Source organism: Poecilia latipinna, unplaced genomic scaffold (assembly GCF_001443285.1).
Source record: "Poecilia latipinna isolate Pla-1442-1.1 unplaced genomic scaffold, P_latipinna-1.0 Scaffold81, whole genome shotgun sequence".
In the NCBI taxonomy this organism is placed as follows: Eukaryota; Metazoa; Chordata; class Actinopteri; order Cyprinodontiformes; family Poeciliidae; genus Poecilia; species Poecilia latipinna.
This window is the reverse complement of record NW_015112697.1, coordinates 376,325-390,162: the sequence shown is the minus strand read 5'-3', so window position 1 is coordinate 390,162 and position 13,838 is coordinate 376,325. Positions and strand designations below refer to the sequence as shown.

General features: G+C 39.4%; 1 protein-coding gene and 1 long non-coding RNA gene across 2 annotated transcripts in view; both read right to left on the bottom strand.

Annotated features, from left to right (window-relative positions):
* Positions 1 to 549: 549 nt before the first annotated feature.
* On the bottom strand, positions 550 to 1,056 carry LOC106937557 (uncharacterized). The gene is made up of 2 exons (XR_001422417.1): positions 855 to 1,056; positions 550 to 752 (listed from the first exon to the last, which is right to left on the bottom strand). It is a non-coding gene; the product is annotated as an uncharacterized LOC106937557 (long non-coding RNA).
* A 1,823-nt stretch (positions 1,057 to 2,879) lies between these two features.
* zc3h3 (zinc finger CCCH-type containing 3) overlaps positions 2,880 to 13,838 on the bottom strand; it is a 72,891-nt gene continuing 61,932 nt past the window's right edge. Inside the window, exons 9-12 of the mRNA XM_015019330.1 lie at positions 13,377 to 13,508; positions 5,982 to 6,145; positions 5,739 to 5,896; positions 2,880 to 3,102 (exon numbers count right to left, since the gene is read on the bottom strand). Coding sequence (XP_014874816.1) covers positions 3,056 to 3,102; positions 5,739 to 5,896; positions 5,982 to 6,145; positions 13,377 to 13,508 — 501 coding nt within the window. The 3' untranslated portion in view covers positions 2,880 to 3,055. The remainder of the gene's footprint in view (positions 3,103 to 5,738; positions 5,897 to 5,981; positions 6,146 to 13,376; positions 13,509 to 13,838) is intronic.

Sequence of the window (13,838 nt, the reverse complement as noted above, 5' to 3'; positions counted from 1 at the left end):
GTAATTTTTTTTTTTTTTTATTTTTTGTTTTTTTTTTCCCTAAAAACACCCCCCCCAGGGGGGAACCCCCCCCCCCCCAAAAAAAAAAAAAAAAAAAAAGTCAGAATTCCATGTGGATTATCAGGAGGACATCACGTCAGGAGTTTAACGAAAGGTTCTGGAGATCCTGTAGGACGGTACGCTGGTATCTGTGAAGGCACAAGCCAAGTATAATCAGAAGTGAAAATACTGTGAAGAACCACTGAAAATAAAACCTGCCATGAACTACAAGATGCTGAAACACCAAAGCCACTCTCCAAGTTCTTAGAAGTTCTGCTAAGTACAAGGGAAACTCTTCAGCTGAACAGCTCAACAGCTGAAACTTGACCTTAACCAGGCGTAACAGGGAATTGATCCCAAACACACAATTATACGCCGACATTAAGCTTCTGGAATAATCTCACCTTCAACCTTTTTGAAAACTCCTGGACTTTTTTGTAAACCTTTGATCAAAACTACAGTCTTTGAATCCATCCATTCCTAATGAGGTGAAAATAAACCTTAAGTGGGTAAAGATAAGTAGAATAAATTATAAAGAATCCACAGAAGTATCTGAACACGTAAATCACACACCTTCCTACAAACCGCCTGTCCAAGACACACACTCTCACACACCATGAAGGATCACGGTTGACCTTTCTTTTTGTCTTTCCGACTCTGGGCGGGCTGATGATTTCTCTCCAGCTGACTCCTCTCCATCTCGTGTGCTTTTACTAAAAATTGAAATATTGATCTTAATTAGAGTTTGCCGAGCTCAGCAGCTCGCGTTGAGGGTTTTAGACACGAGGCAGCAGACATCTGTCTAAGGCACTTACATCTTCAGCGCAGGAGCGGAGCCACGTGGGTGAGAGGGAGGAGGAAGGGGAGAGAAACGGGTGGCGAGGAGAGAAGAGTGATGGCTCCCTGTCTCCTGCCTTTTCTAAGGAACATGTCGAGCTCTCCATCTCTGCTTGCTGCTGTCGATACATCTGAGAAAGACACGAGCTAAAAGTGACACACACACACACACACACACAAAGACAGGGATACACGACTCCATCCTGTCAGAAGGGATTCAACATGGTTTAAAAGTGTATGACAAGTGGTTCAAGAACAAAAGTTTTCCCAGTCAGCTGTCTTAAAGATGGCAATCCAGATTTTACCTGGCTCAGTGCTTGCCGCAGCCTTGCATCATTCTTAAACAGCCTAAAACGACAAGCCAAAAGAGAGCATTTGTGCTGTTAAGCTGGTCATTGTCACACTGAACTGTGAAATTACCACAAATGCGATAAGTTTTCAGCTACAAAAATGCTTGGGAGTGCATTGTTTAGGTTATTGATAACCTTTTAAGTCCCAGACCTGGCATCTAGGACGGTACGCTGACTCAAATTCACAAAGTGGAAGGGGGAAAAAAAAATCTTAATATCTGTCTAAGTAGCAAAGGATTAGCACCACAAACGACTTGTGGAGTCATTCAAAACAGACGCCGGGAGTTTATCAAGAAAAAGTTCCTTCTAAGACTCTACAGGCCACATTTAGCATGTTAAATATTAAAATTTATGAAAGCATAGTCACAAATACACTCAACAAATATGTTTTGCTTAAAATGACTGAAGAATAAGTTCTCTAACATCGCATGAACATCGCAGAATGATGTAGGGTTATTAAGATGCATATGTTTGTTAAGACCTCATCCCAACTGTCAAACATGGTGGTGGGCGAGAGGTGATGATTTGGGCTTATTTCACAGACACATGACCTGGGTACCTTGCTGCCATTGAGAGGCCCATGAAATCCTCTTGGAAATTAATCTGCAGTCTAATCTGAGGTTGTTTTTCTTACAGGTGAAGTTTGCTCAAACTGGACCATCACCAGGACAATGACCTCAAACACAGCAGCAAGTCTCCAACTAATTTTTTTTTTTTTTTGCCAAATGTTAAACAACATGCAATTCAAATTCTCACGATGAGTCTACACTTTGATTTTAAGTCAGAAAATTGTATTTTTTTTTTTAATTTAAAGAAATCATCTGTGATCATATCTGAACAGGCATTTGGCGACCCACTGCTTCCAAAACAGCTGAAGTACCAAACAAACGGGTCACAGCAGCAATCAGCAACCTCGTTCTTCTCAGTATTAATACCAAAAAGCATCATAAAAGCTTTTCTTTTTAACTGCTAAAAGATATATCTGAAAAAACAACCCTGTTTGTTCTGCCCATATCAGTTCCAAAGCGCCAAATTAATAGGTAATAATGTTTCACTTATTCACATTTTGACATCTGTGAAAGTTTTCATGTAGATGTTTTACTAACATGTATTTTTTTTTCTAAGACAGAAGGAAAATTCAAATTTTTAATTACACTTTGCACAAAGGAATTCAAACTTCAGTATCTTCATAAAGTTAATTCCAGCAGGCTTTATGTTTCTTTTGTAACTGTAGAACAAGCCAACTCCATTCTTTGCTATTTGGGAACATGTTAACCACCAGTTTTAGAGCATCTGTTTAATTTCGTAACGTTTAAGATGCTGCGTAGAGTGTGATATGTTAATCCAGGCTGAATGGGGCTTCGGCGTTGATGGAAATGTGCGACTGCTGCGTATGTCTGGAATATAACTGTAATTTTAACACATGAGGCAGAAGAGAGACGGATTCCAGTCTGCAGCGAGTCCCTCCTGCAGCCGGCCGAGGGTGAAGTCACTCTGCGCTCATGTGTCTCCTCTGTGCCGGCTGCTTCTGTCACCACCTCGCCGATGAAAGTTTTCACAAACACGCTCGGATCATGTGACGCTCGCAGCAGAAACCCACGGAGCACCAACCATTAACACTACCGCAGACACATCTAGGAAGGAGCATGAAGCTGAAGTTCAATGTTTTATTTCCCTTTATTTAAAACATACAGCGAGGGGCAAAAAACTTCGACTACAAACATTCGTTCATGAAAAAATATGTTTACACAAAGAAGATAAAATTTTGGGGCCCTGAGCGAAAGGGACTGGGGCTCAAAAAATCCCAGATCAGTCAGATATTTCCAGCTTCAGTCTCTCTGGTCTCTCAGTCGAGGTTTGATCTGCAGCTTTCTCTCTGTGGAGGAAAAGTAATGACAGGAAACAGAAATGAGAGAAGGAGCTTTCGTAAAAATGAAATGCCGTACTGTGTAACCGCCTCTAATCTAGTTCGCGTTGGGTCCTGCTGAAACATTGAGCGATGATGTCTCAACTGATGAGTAAATGAAGAAGAGAGCGGGACAGCGGCGGTGGACGTAGGAGCGTGCAGCGATACATTACGCCTGAGCTCGTTTATGCAAAGTGAAGAGCAGCTTGGTTGGCCAAGTTCCACCTTTAATGAGGCTCTGGGTGGTGCAGTGTGTTACTCAGGGAGCACACAGTCATTAGTAATACTTAAGAGCTTAAAGCAGCTGGACTGCAGGAATGGAGGGACAAGCAGGAAAATTGCTGCTTTCTGTGTCTGCAATGATCCTCAACAACTGTGTTTAAAAAAGGGGGCTAGCAGAAACCTGAAACTCTAAACCCATGATAAGAACTAGAGTCATTTTAGATGAGAAGTGAAGCACCTTAAAAAAAAAAAAAAAAAAAAAAGAGAGAAGTTCAGTTTTGCTCTATTTATACACTTACAGATGTCATGTCCCAGGTGATGGATCTACACCGATCAGAAGATAAATTAACTTTTATAATCGATAAGTTTACTTTGGTTTGTATATGCTTTATACCCCTCCTTTGGTCAGATGAGATCAAAAACAAGCTCATAGTCAAAAAGTCAACCCAGCATGTTTAGAAGAAGAGAAATATCCGCACAGTCAAGCACAGAGGTGAAAACATCAAGTGTTATTCTGATAATGAACAAGATAACTTGACCACATTAAGACGCTGATGGAGACTCATATGCATCAAAAATGTTGGACAAGAGCCTTCCTTCATCAGTACCATTAGGATGAAAAGATCTGAGTTTTTCATAATGACAGCGACTCAAAGCATGCAGAGGAGGGAACAAAGTAGTGGCAAAAAAGAAGGTAAAAGAAGGTGGACAGCAGAAAAAAAGTTATGGCAGGAATAAAAACTTTGAGGTTCCCACCAGCAGCCAAGAAACGTAAAGGATTTGGACTACAGTAACTGCTAAAACATGTCAGACATTTTGTTTTAAATCCAACAAGTCTTTTGAAACATACAAATTTTCACATAAATTTTTTTTTTGTTAATAATTGCTTTTGGTGAGAAGAGAGGAAAATGAGACCAGCTGCACTTCATTTAAAATAAATGTAAACATATTTTCTTGACTTTTGATTAAAAAAAACAAAAACAAAAAAAAAAACATATATATATATATATATATATATATATATATATATATATATATATATATATATATATATATATATATATAAATTATACAATTGTCTTTTATTTAAAGTTGTGTTCCAGATATGTATGTATGAAAAATGCAAAAGCAATAGATTTTTTTTTTCTAAATACAAACATCTGTCCACATTTGCGTCATGCTCTTTTATTTTTTTCAATTTTCAATCAACTGGTATAATTTTTATCAACTTCTATGATATAATCAGTTTAATTTTGCTGTATCATAATGAATTAAACTGAACAGTATTTTCTTGGATCTGACTTGGACTTTAACTTTGCTTTGCATTGGAATGTATTTAATCAAATTGAATTTTGGATCCATTTTGCTGGTCATGAATTGGACCTGTGTCTCTCGTAAAATGCTGTCTGGTGACATTTGTTGCAACGTGTAACCTGGACTGAACTGGGATTAAAACTATACATTGTATCATGAGAACAACCCCCAACGTGTATGTTTTTAAAATGATCTGACAGGGTAAACATTGGCTCTGTTCCTATTTAAAACCTTGTTAAAATAAGTAAGATATCAGTAGAGCTGAGAAGTAAAGAGAGTCCGACCAGGCCGGCACAGCTGACCAATCAGAGCTGGACGTTGGTTTCTTCTGGGTTCCTCTCATGTTGCAAGCAGTCATGTGTTTATTAAATCAAAGTAATAAAGTATTAGCTCCTCTCAGACTAAACTGCATCTACATGTGGGTGTGTGCCTTCAGCAGGTGGACGGTTGGATTCTGGTGAAAGAGGGGGGAGGGGGTTGAGGGTGATTGGGCAGAAGAGGCCTCTACCCTAATCCTCTATCTGTCAAATCTGTCAACAGAGAGCTGAGCCGAGCCTCGGTCAAGTCCGAAAGCTAAATATTATTACCTCCATCACACTCTGTTATCTGACTCTGATCGTCATTATCTGTTTGCAGCTCAATCACATAACCACTTCCTCCATCGCATAAAATAACAGGATGATTTGGATTTGCAGCCAGTGTCACGATGTGAAAGTCAAGGCTGCAGTGTAGACACACGTGACATTTCTTATAAAACATCACATATGAAACTGTTGAGGACGGCGACTCTTGTATGCAAGCACTTAGCAGAAATGAGTGGATGTTGAGATTTCGACTTAAAACCTCCAAATTTGTCAGTGTCCAGCTCTGCTTTAGCTTTAATGTTTCTCCCAAACGGTCATAACTGTTTCTCAAATACCCTCTGATACCCAGCTTAACTCTAACGGTGAACTTAAAATGGATATTAAATATCCTGGAGTAAATAGCTGTTGTAGTTATTTAAGGTTTTTTTATGACCATTCTGTGTGACTGTTTTTCTGCACCATCTAAGAAGTTGTGAGGGTTAATACCTTTGACTTGTGTTGTGTCAGCCTGAGGTGAATCCGGTGCATCTGCCTCCTCTGGGGAGCTGGACAGAGAGATGAAGGATGGTAGAGCCAGAGGTCCCGCAATAGGTGTTCCTGGAGCTGCCTGAGTGTTCTCCGGCATGACGACGGAGAGATGAGGCCTACAAGAAAGAAAAGTAGATTTGCAGAGGCCACAATAAAGAGTACAATGATTGTGAAGGGTTAGGTATATGATGCCTTTCTAACCTCTTCATAGGCTCTTTAGAGCGACTTTTCTTGACTGGAATGGTGGAAGTGCTGCTGGCGCTGCGCTTGACCCGCTGGAGGTGCTGCAGTTTGCAGCGAGAGCCTCGTGGACAGGAGCCGGTCTTAGAGAAGTCTGGACACACCAGAGTGTGTTTCTTCTTACACTAATGATCAAAGATACACTCAAAGTTAGGGATTTTTCTTTGCTCTCAGAAACATTCAATTGTTTATTTTTCGGAACCTAGCAAAGCTAGTTTAAAGTCGTAACGCAAAGGAGGGTTACTTTCTTTTTACATTGACTGCTGTAGCTATGGTGAAACTCTCCAGTGGTTGCAAAGGGAGTGCGTTTGGACAACACCTGGTTTGCAAACGCAAAAGATAAAACTCTTGTAACATCAAATTTATTTTCCTGTGTAAGCTTCTTGCGCAAGTTGTTTATTCAAAAAAAAAATATTTTGCCTAATTTAAAATGAAGTTAAAATAATTTGGGTGTAATATCAGTCACAATTCAGCAACATGTCACCTTCCCACACAGTCACTTTTATTTAGCATCATGTCAAACGATATATGACTTTGCTGCAAAACATGATTAGTGTATCTGAACCTCATGAATAAAAAAAAGTATGCACTGGCAGACTTATTTTAAACGTTCTTCCCACTGACCAGGCTCAATGTAGGGAAATGAACACATCTTCTCACATTATCACTAAACTTCATTTAGTAAGAGACAGAGCATTGAAAAGTGTTTAGTTTTTGGCAGGGTTGGCCCAAGGTTGTATAGGGTCTAAAGCAGCATCTGATTTTGGGAGCATCTTCCTATTAAGAACATTAGCAACACTAACAGCGATTTAATACAGATCTGGAGGAATCTGGGAGAGGAGGCCAAGTTAAATTGGCTGAGCTTAAAAGCAATCATGGATAATGGGTCAGTATTTGATGAGATGTATTTGTGAACAAACCAAGCTGAAACACACAGAAAATATTAAACTCATGGCAGACTGTAACTATGTGAAAATAAATGAAAAAAAACCCCACAGGTTTGCACTTTTACAGTGTAAACCTGCCAATTCCTTTAAATCCTGAAACTAAATTTTAAACAATTAAAAATGTTTAATTAATTTATGTTAAAACCATAAACTCAAAAATCATTGTCAATTAACAAATAAAATGTTTTTGGTTTTGACATGACAAATGATACAAATTTAAAAATTACTAAATGAATCAATGGCTTGAATAGTTCATTGTGTCTGCCATGCAGTGTGGGTCCAACAAAAAACAAGCTTCAAATCAATTTAAGTTTAAATCTGAACTGATTTTTCTTCATATTAATCAACAATTTGATTGTGTTCTTCAAAAATTAATCAGGTCCTTCTAGTAAAATAGTTTGGATGTCAAATATTCAACTCCATTGACACTAAAACAATTTAATTGGCAGTTAACTGGTTTACCGTCACGCTACCTTTAAAAGGTATATGTAGAAAGAAAAAAATGTTTTCATTTAATACCATTCAGAGAAGGGCTCTGCATGGGAGTGTGAGCGTTCACACACATGTTTGCAACTGAGTGTGTCCGAGTGTGTAATACGGGTGTAAATTGGTAGCTTCATTCTCCACGAGATCTGATCCCTCCCACCTGTCAGAGAAGCTAATTATATTCACTTCGGAGTGCAGGCTCCACAGTGTGTGCGTGTGCATGTGCGTGTGTGCGCGCGTGTGTGTGTGTATAGGAGAGATCGATTTTCCAGGAACATTGTGGACTCTGGGTCCACTCCCTCTGGAGAGTTTGGGGGGCCCCCAGACTGCCATCAGAGCCCCTCTCACCACCCTCACACCCATGTTTCTGCCCCCCTCTGGGAGATCAGTTCGCTGTCAAATGTTTCTCCGGATCATCTTATAGGCCTGTGGTTTTGACGCAACATTTCACTAAACAAATCATTGCTGCTGCAGGTGTCAGAGATGATAATCGTGCTCTGTCTGGTTCAGACGTCACTACTGAACCCACCGAAGGCTCAGATGTTGCGAATCATTTTATGGCTTTGGCTAAAGACTTTTCTAAAAATAATCTTAAAAACGTACCGGTGATATTGTAGTAGACCTAACTGAAGAGGTGTATGGTTGCAGACTTCTTAGCCAATCGCAGATCTGTGCAACCAAATCTTGAAATGAGCATCAGCTGCTGAAACATTGTAGCTGCAGGACTCATATGTCATGCCACAAAGAGTTTTTTTTATGTGAAGATCTGAGGATCTAAGCTATGTTTATTTTTGGTAGGCTAAAAAAAACTACTATAATTCTACCCACTTACACTAAAACATAAAATACATTTCAAAATCTTTAGATTTTTTTTTATGTAAGTTTTAATTATAAACATGTAATCAGATCTATTGTGTGGCTATCATTATGAAATATTAACAGCAGCAATCTAGATGGTGCAGATTTTTTCTGAAAGCTTATTTTTCTTTTGGAGTCATCAATGTTGTAATAACTGCCATTAACTTTACATTATTATTTTTGCTTTCTTCCCACAGACTCCTGGGGGAGCTGCTGTGTTTTATTTGTGTCTTTTTCCTGCCATCTCAACCTCTGAATAGCCACCTGTCTCCACCGACTGAGAGTTGAGATGGGAGAAAGGAGATACAGATAAAACACATTAGCTCTCCCAGGAATCTATTGGAAGAAAAAAGGTTTCAACAAAAACCTGCACCATTGTGATTAACCTCCAGTAGAACCTGGCTTCATATTTATTTTGTTCGCTAAAACCTTCATGTCACCAGCAAAAAGAAGAAAAACAAACAAACAAAAAACCGTTAAGAACAATGTTTTACTTACAAAGTTGACTTGAAAGTGCTAAAACAGTCAGACGTTCGCCAGAGATACTTAACCTTTACAAAGGTGTTAAATCGCGTCATTCTGCTGCTAAAGTTGACGCATGTGTTCCTGGCGCTGCTCCTGAGTAAACTCACAATTACGCGCAGCCACAAGTGTAGTTCTCTGAGAGCAGACGGCATGTCTGCCGGTCCACTGCGGTGGTTGAAATGTTATTGAAGTTTGCAGTCACGTAAATCACTGACCAAACAACAAATCCAGTCTCCTGTCAATCAAATCCGCTACGTGCAATGGCACGACTACGCTATGCCTGAAGTGAATACGAAAAATGGAAAGATCTGCTAATGCAGATGAGTTTGACTGGGGCAGAACCGGTTAAAGCCGCTCCAGAGGAGAAGCAGCTTTAATAAGAAGGATGCCAACAAGTGAGGCACTGTTGCTGTTGTTGTAATCTGGTATTTTTAAATGTGGAATTATTATCAAGGTTTTTAATAGGTTTCACATGCTTAAAAAAAATAAAGATTTCTTTTTGTGTGTGGGACTGTGATGGGTTAAACCTGAAGCAGCATGACAAACGGAAAGTGTCTTAGTCCACTATCCACAGCTCCATACATCTTCATTTTCATAAAAAGACAGAGCAGGAGGGACGGAGAAAATGGGGGGAAAAAGGCTAAAGTGAACAGAACATCTTTATTCCACACCAAGTTAACAATTTTCCACTTGATTTAAGGAATGCTGGAATGTCTCTGGGGCCTATTAGAGGGCTCTCTGCTGGGCCAAAACCAGGAGGAGTCAGCACATTCGTTAAAGAAAAGAGAGAGGGAGTGAAAGAAGCAGGGCAGAAAACGAGAAGGAGGGAGGTTGAGAGAGGCGAAGACAGTAAAATAAAAAAGGGACCTCACATGCATTTACAACTCAGGCATTTAGCCAACACTCATTGAGGGCTGTTCACCCAGAGTGGCTGGAACAATAAATGAGCCCAGATTGATACATTATCACATCTACAAGAGTGAAAGACACAGAAAAATGGGGGTTCATTGTGTCACTGCACCGCAGGCTGTGATCAGAGTCAAATTAGCATCATCTAAATTCATTGAAATGAATCCATGTTTGATGTAGTCGACGTGTCAGAGCAGAGAACGGAAAGAAAAACTGTTGTGCAGTACTGCTGCCAAAAGTGAAACTCAGCTTCGGTTTTACTGCACTTTCAAAGGATATCAAACACTGGGCAGCACGCGGTTTAATTTAGTATTCTTAATGGATTTAGCTGTCAATTAGTAAATGCTCCCTTTAAACTCAGTAAAAATAACGTTGCTACGATAACAAGCTCATTAGAACTTCCACCAGTTCTGAGCATGATGACATCTTAGGGTTGATCCATTGCTGTCCTGTATTTATGAAAGTAGTGGAATATGGAGTGTTGTCAAGAGTAACTAGACAGACAGCAGACGAGCTGAAAGCTGCTTTCAGAGCAACCTGGCCTTCCCTCACATACCAGCAGAGCCACTGACTGATCACCTCCATGCTTCGCTGCAGTAATGTAGTAATTCATGAAAAAAAAAAAAAAAAGCCCTGACCAAGTACAGAGTGCATATTCAGTACAGTACATGTACTTACCTTTTAGTAGGTAAATATTTCTGTGTTAAAAATCTCTTTTTTATTAAGCTCATGCAAAATTCAAATTTTCTGGGAAAAACAAATATTGGATTCAACTTAAAAAATATATATACCTATTGATTGTCTAATAAATCTATATACTATTATTATTTTTAAGAAATTATGTAAACAGATGAACTTTTGATATTCTTTTATGTTATTAAAGAGGGGCAGGGGTGTGTATTTTACAGGCACATAGTGCCATTTTATAACAAAATCAGGTACCTGTGTTACCTTCAGTTGCCATGAAAATGATGCATATATCAAACGTGACATAAAACTAATGTGACTTTACATCATCGCCGTGTCCTTTAAACAGGTCTCTGTCTCTTTAAAAACCTCCTGCCCCTTCATGACACTTCTCCTTCAGCACGTCACCACAACAATGCTTCTGTATGCTGTCCACTGATGAGCTTTACAGCCATTCCCAAAAATCAAAGTAAGACTACAGATATACGTTTGATGAGGGAATAACTTTAAAACATGATCAAAAAAGTTGATTTTCCATAATACCTAGCCTTTAAGATGTGTCTTCAGAACATTTATGTACAAATATAAAAGCTTGATAAATATAAATGTACTTTTTTATTGCTTATTGAGCAGAACATTACACCTTCTTGCCATTCTGCTCTTCAGAGAGGAACACAAATGTGACAAGCTGGTTAATTAGTCACACTTGCTGCTTGGGTACAGCCTACAGTCAGCTGCTTACCAGAAACACTTCATCTAGTCACTCAATCATAAAGGCCTGATTGATGAAGTGGATTAAATGACCAACCGTCTGGACTGGTTTCCGACTTCCTTAACTTTGAAGCTCTGCCTTAGTGACATTTGGCTTCATGATCATTTCTCTGACCAAGGCTCTTCTTCCCTGAGTACTCAGCCTGACTGCGCAGCCAGATCGACGGAGGATTTCCAAACTTCTTACATTTCCAAATAATGGAGACTACAGGAATTTATTGGCACACAGAGCATAATTACGCTTTAAAACAAGTCTCAAATCTCTACAGATAATTGCTTAGATTCATTGTTTTACTTATACTCTAATATGGACTCCGAGACCTTACACAGACAAATTAGTTCTGCATTTAGCAGAAATGGACTCCAACCAAGTGGCAGAAACATCTGAATGATGATCAGTGAAAACAAGATCGAGTAGTGCTCGATTTTGAGTGTTTTTGTTTTTAGTGTAGATACTTATGAACTAGTTATTTTTCATGTTTACACAAAACATAAGGCCTAAAACACACCGTTTCACTTTCTCACCACGGACTATTTTGCTTAGATTTATTCTGAAACTCAAATTAGTTTCAGAAAAAGTGAAAACCAACTAAATCTGAAAAGAGTGGAGCACTGAATGCTTTCAGGCTGCACTGTACCTAGGAAAAAATTCAAAGCTTTTTTATTCATTTTTCTCTACTTGGGAGGAAAAGTACAAACTCCTTACTCTAAAAAGCACATCAGAGATCTCTGTTAAAGACCATTAAACAATTTATATCAATTGTTTAAAATCAAATATAAATTAAACACCCTGACAGTGGTTACATCAGACACCTGACCTGATGTAATCAATAACTCCTGTTTCCAGCCATCTTAACAGAAAGATGAAACAAAACTTGAATTAAGGGGACCACATGAGAAAAAACCAGAAACTGTAAAGTAAAAGTAAAATCATTGCAGAAGAGAGTTTAGAGAGATCTGGTCGCGATAGAGGATGAGACAAAGCCGGAATGAGGCAGGATGAAAGAGACGGAGGGGGAGAAGGAATGAAGCCGAAGAGCAGACTTAACCCCTGAGCTGCTGCGGTGTCTGCCTGCCCGGCTCAGAGTGCCATCCTCAGCAGTTTTCCCATCTATAATTACTGCCTGCTATCCATCATGCAGCCGCCAGTGGCTCACAGCGAAGCGCTCCGTAAACACACACACAGAAGCACTCAGGCACAAACACACACAGGGGAAAATCACAGAGCTAAGCACTTCAGCTAATAGAATAAATATTAATATCCCTTTTGTTTTCTATACCCTCATTTCCCCACGCACCATTTAAATGAGGCCTGACAGTGTGAAAAAGCATCTGTTTCACACTCAAAGATGAGCAGTGAGAGAAGACAGAAGAGGGAGACAAAGTGAGGTAAAAGCTCAGGAGGGGGAGGAGCAGAGGGGATGTTTGAGGAGGACAGGGGGGATGCTGTGTGTGTGCGTGGGTATGAGAGAGTGTGTGTGAGAGAGTGTGTGTGAGGGATGGCGTGAGCATCTCGAGTTATGTGTAAGTGGCTTTCTGTTACCCATCAGGCCCTCAATATGTCACTCAGACACTACAGTCATGCCATTATGGACCAGCAACCCTGCAGCTGTTGCTGCCAGTGTGTCTGCGTGTATTTGTATGCGTGTGTGTGTGTGTGTGTGTGTGCTGGGAGCGTGTTGGTTACCAAACCACTTGTTTACCTAAGCCTCAGTTTAGCTTCAGTGGAACCTTATACATGTTACACAATAAACCTGCATGTTCATGTGAAGAGCACAGCTTAAAGGAAGAACTCTGAAGTAATGCAATATCATGCAGTCGGATGTCAAGAAAATCTGAAAATATGAATGTGCAACAAACTTCACCTTTTAATTTGACATGACTTGGAAAAAACAACAACAATGTTTGCACCAGTATCACCTGATGAAAACAAAAATTCAAACAGAAATATGAAAATGCATAAAATGTGTATGCAAGAATATTTCTATGAGCTATGGATATTTTTATAATCAGTCTTCTAACTAATTCAGATGTTATTTGGCACACCAGGACTCCTTTGTGTCATGTGGTTATCAATAACTCTGGGCAAGAAAGGTCACAAAATTTTGTCAAATAGTCATTATCAGGAACCTGTGACATTTTTGTCAATATAAACAGTTTTTTTTTTTTTTACCTTCTCTCCTTCTGGACAGTAGCCTTTGACAAAGTCATCACACACTTCAGCTTTACGAGACACATAAACGTGGCTGTAGGGACAGTCGCTGTTGTTACAGATGCCCTTCAGAAAGTAGGAACACACCGGCATCTGAGGAGATCGGAGATCTGGAGTCAGCAAACTCAAACAGACAGGGTGAGAAAAAATACCACAAAATTTAAGATTATTTCATCTTGTCTTGCAAAAGTATTTATACTCTTTCAACTTTTTCTTTTGAAACATTTTGTCATGTTACAGCATCTCTGCCAGCTTTGCCTATTTTTCCTTGAAAACTCGTTTCACCTCATTTAGACTGGACATCACTTTTTAAGTCCTCAAAAGAATTTAGATCTGGAATTTTACTAGGCAATTCTAACACAAGAACAGCTCTGTAGCTCTGGCTGTATGTTTAAGACATTGTCTAGCTGGTAGATGAGCCTC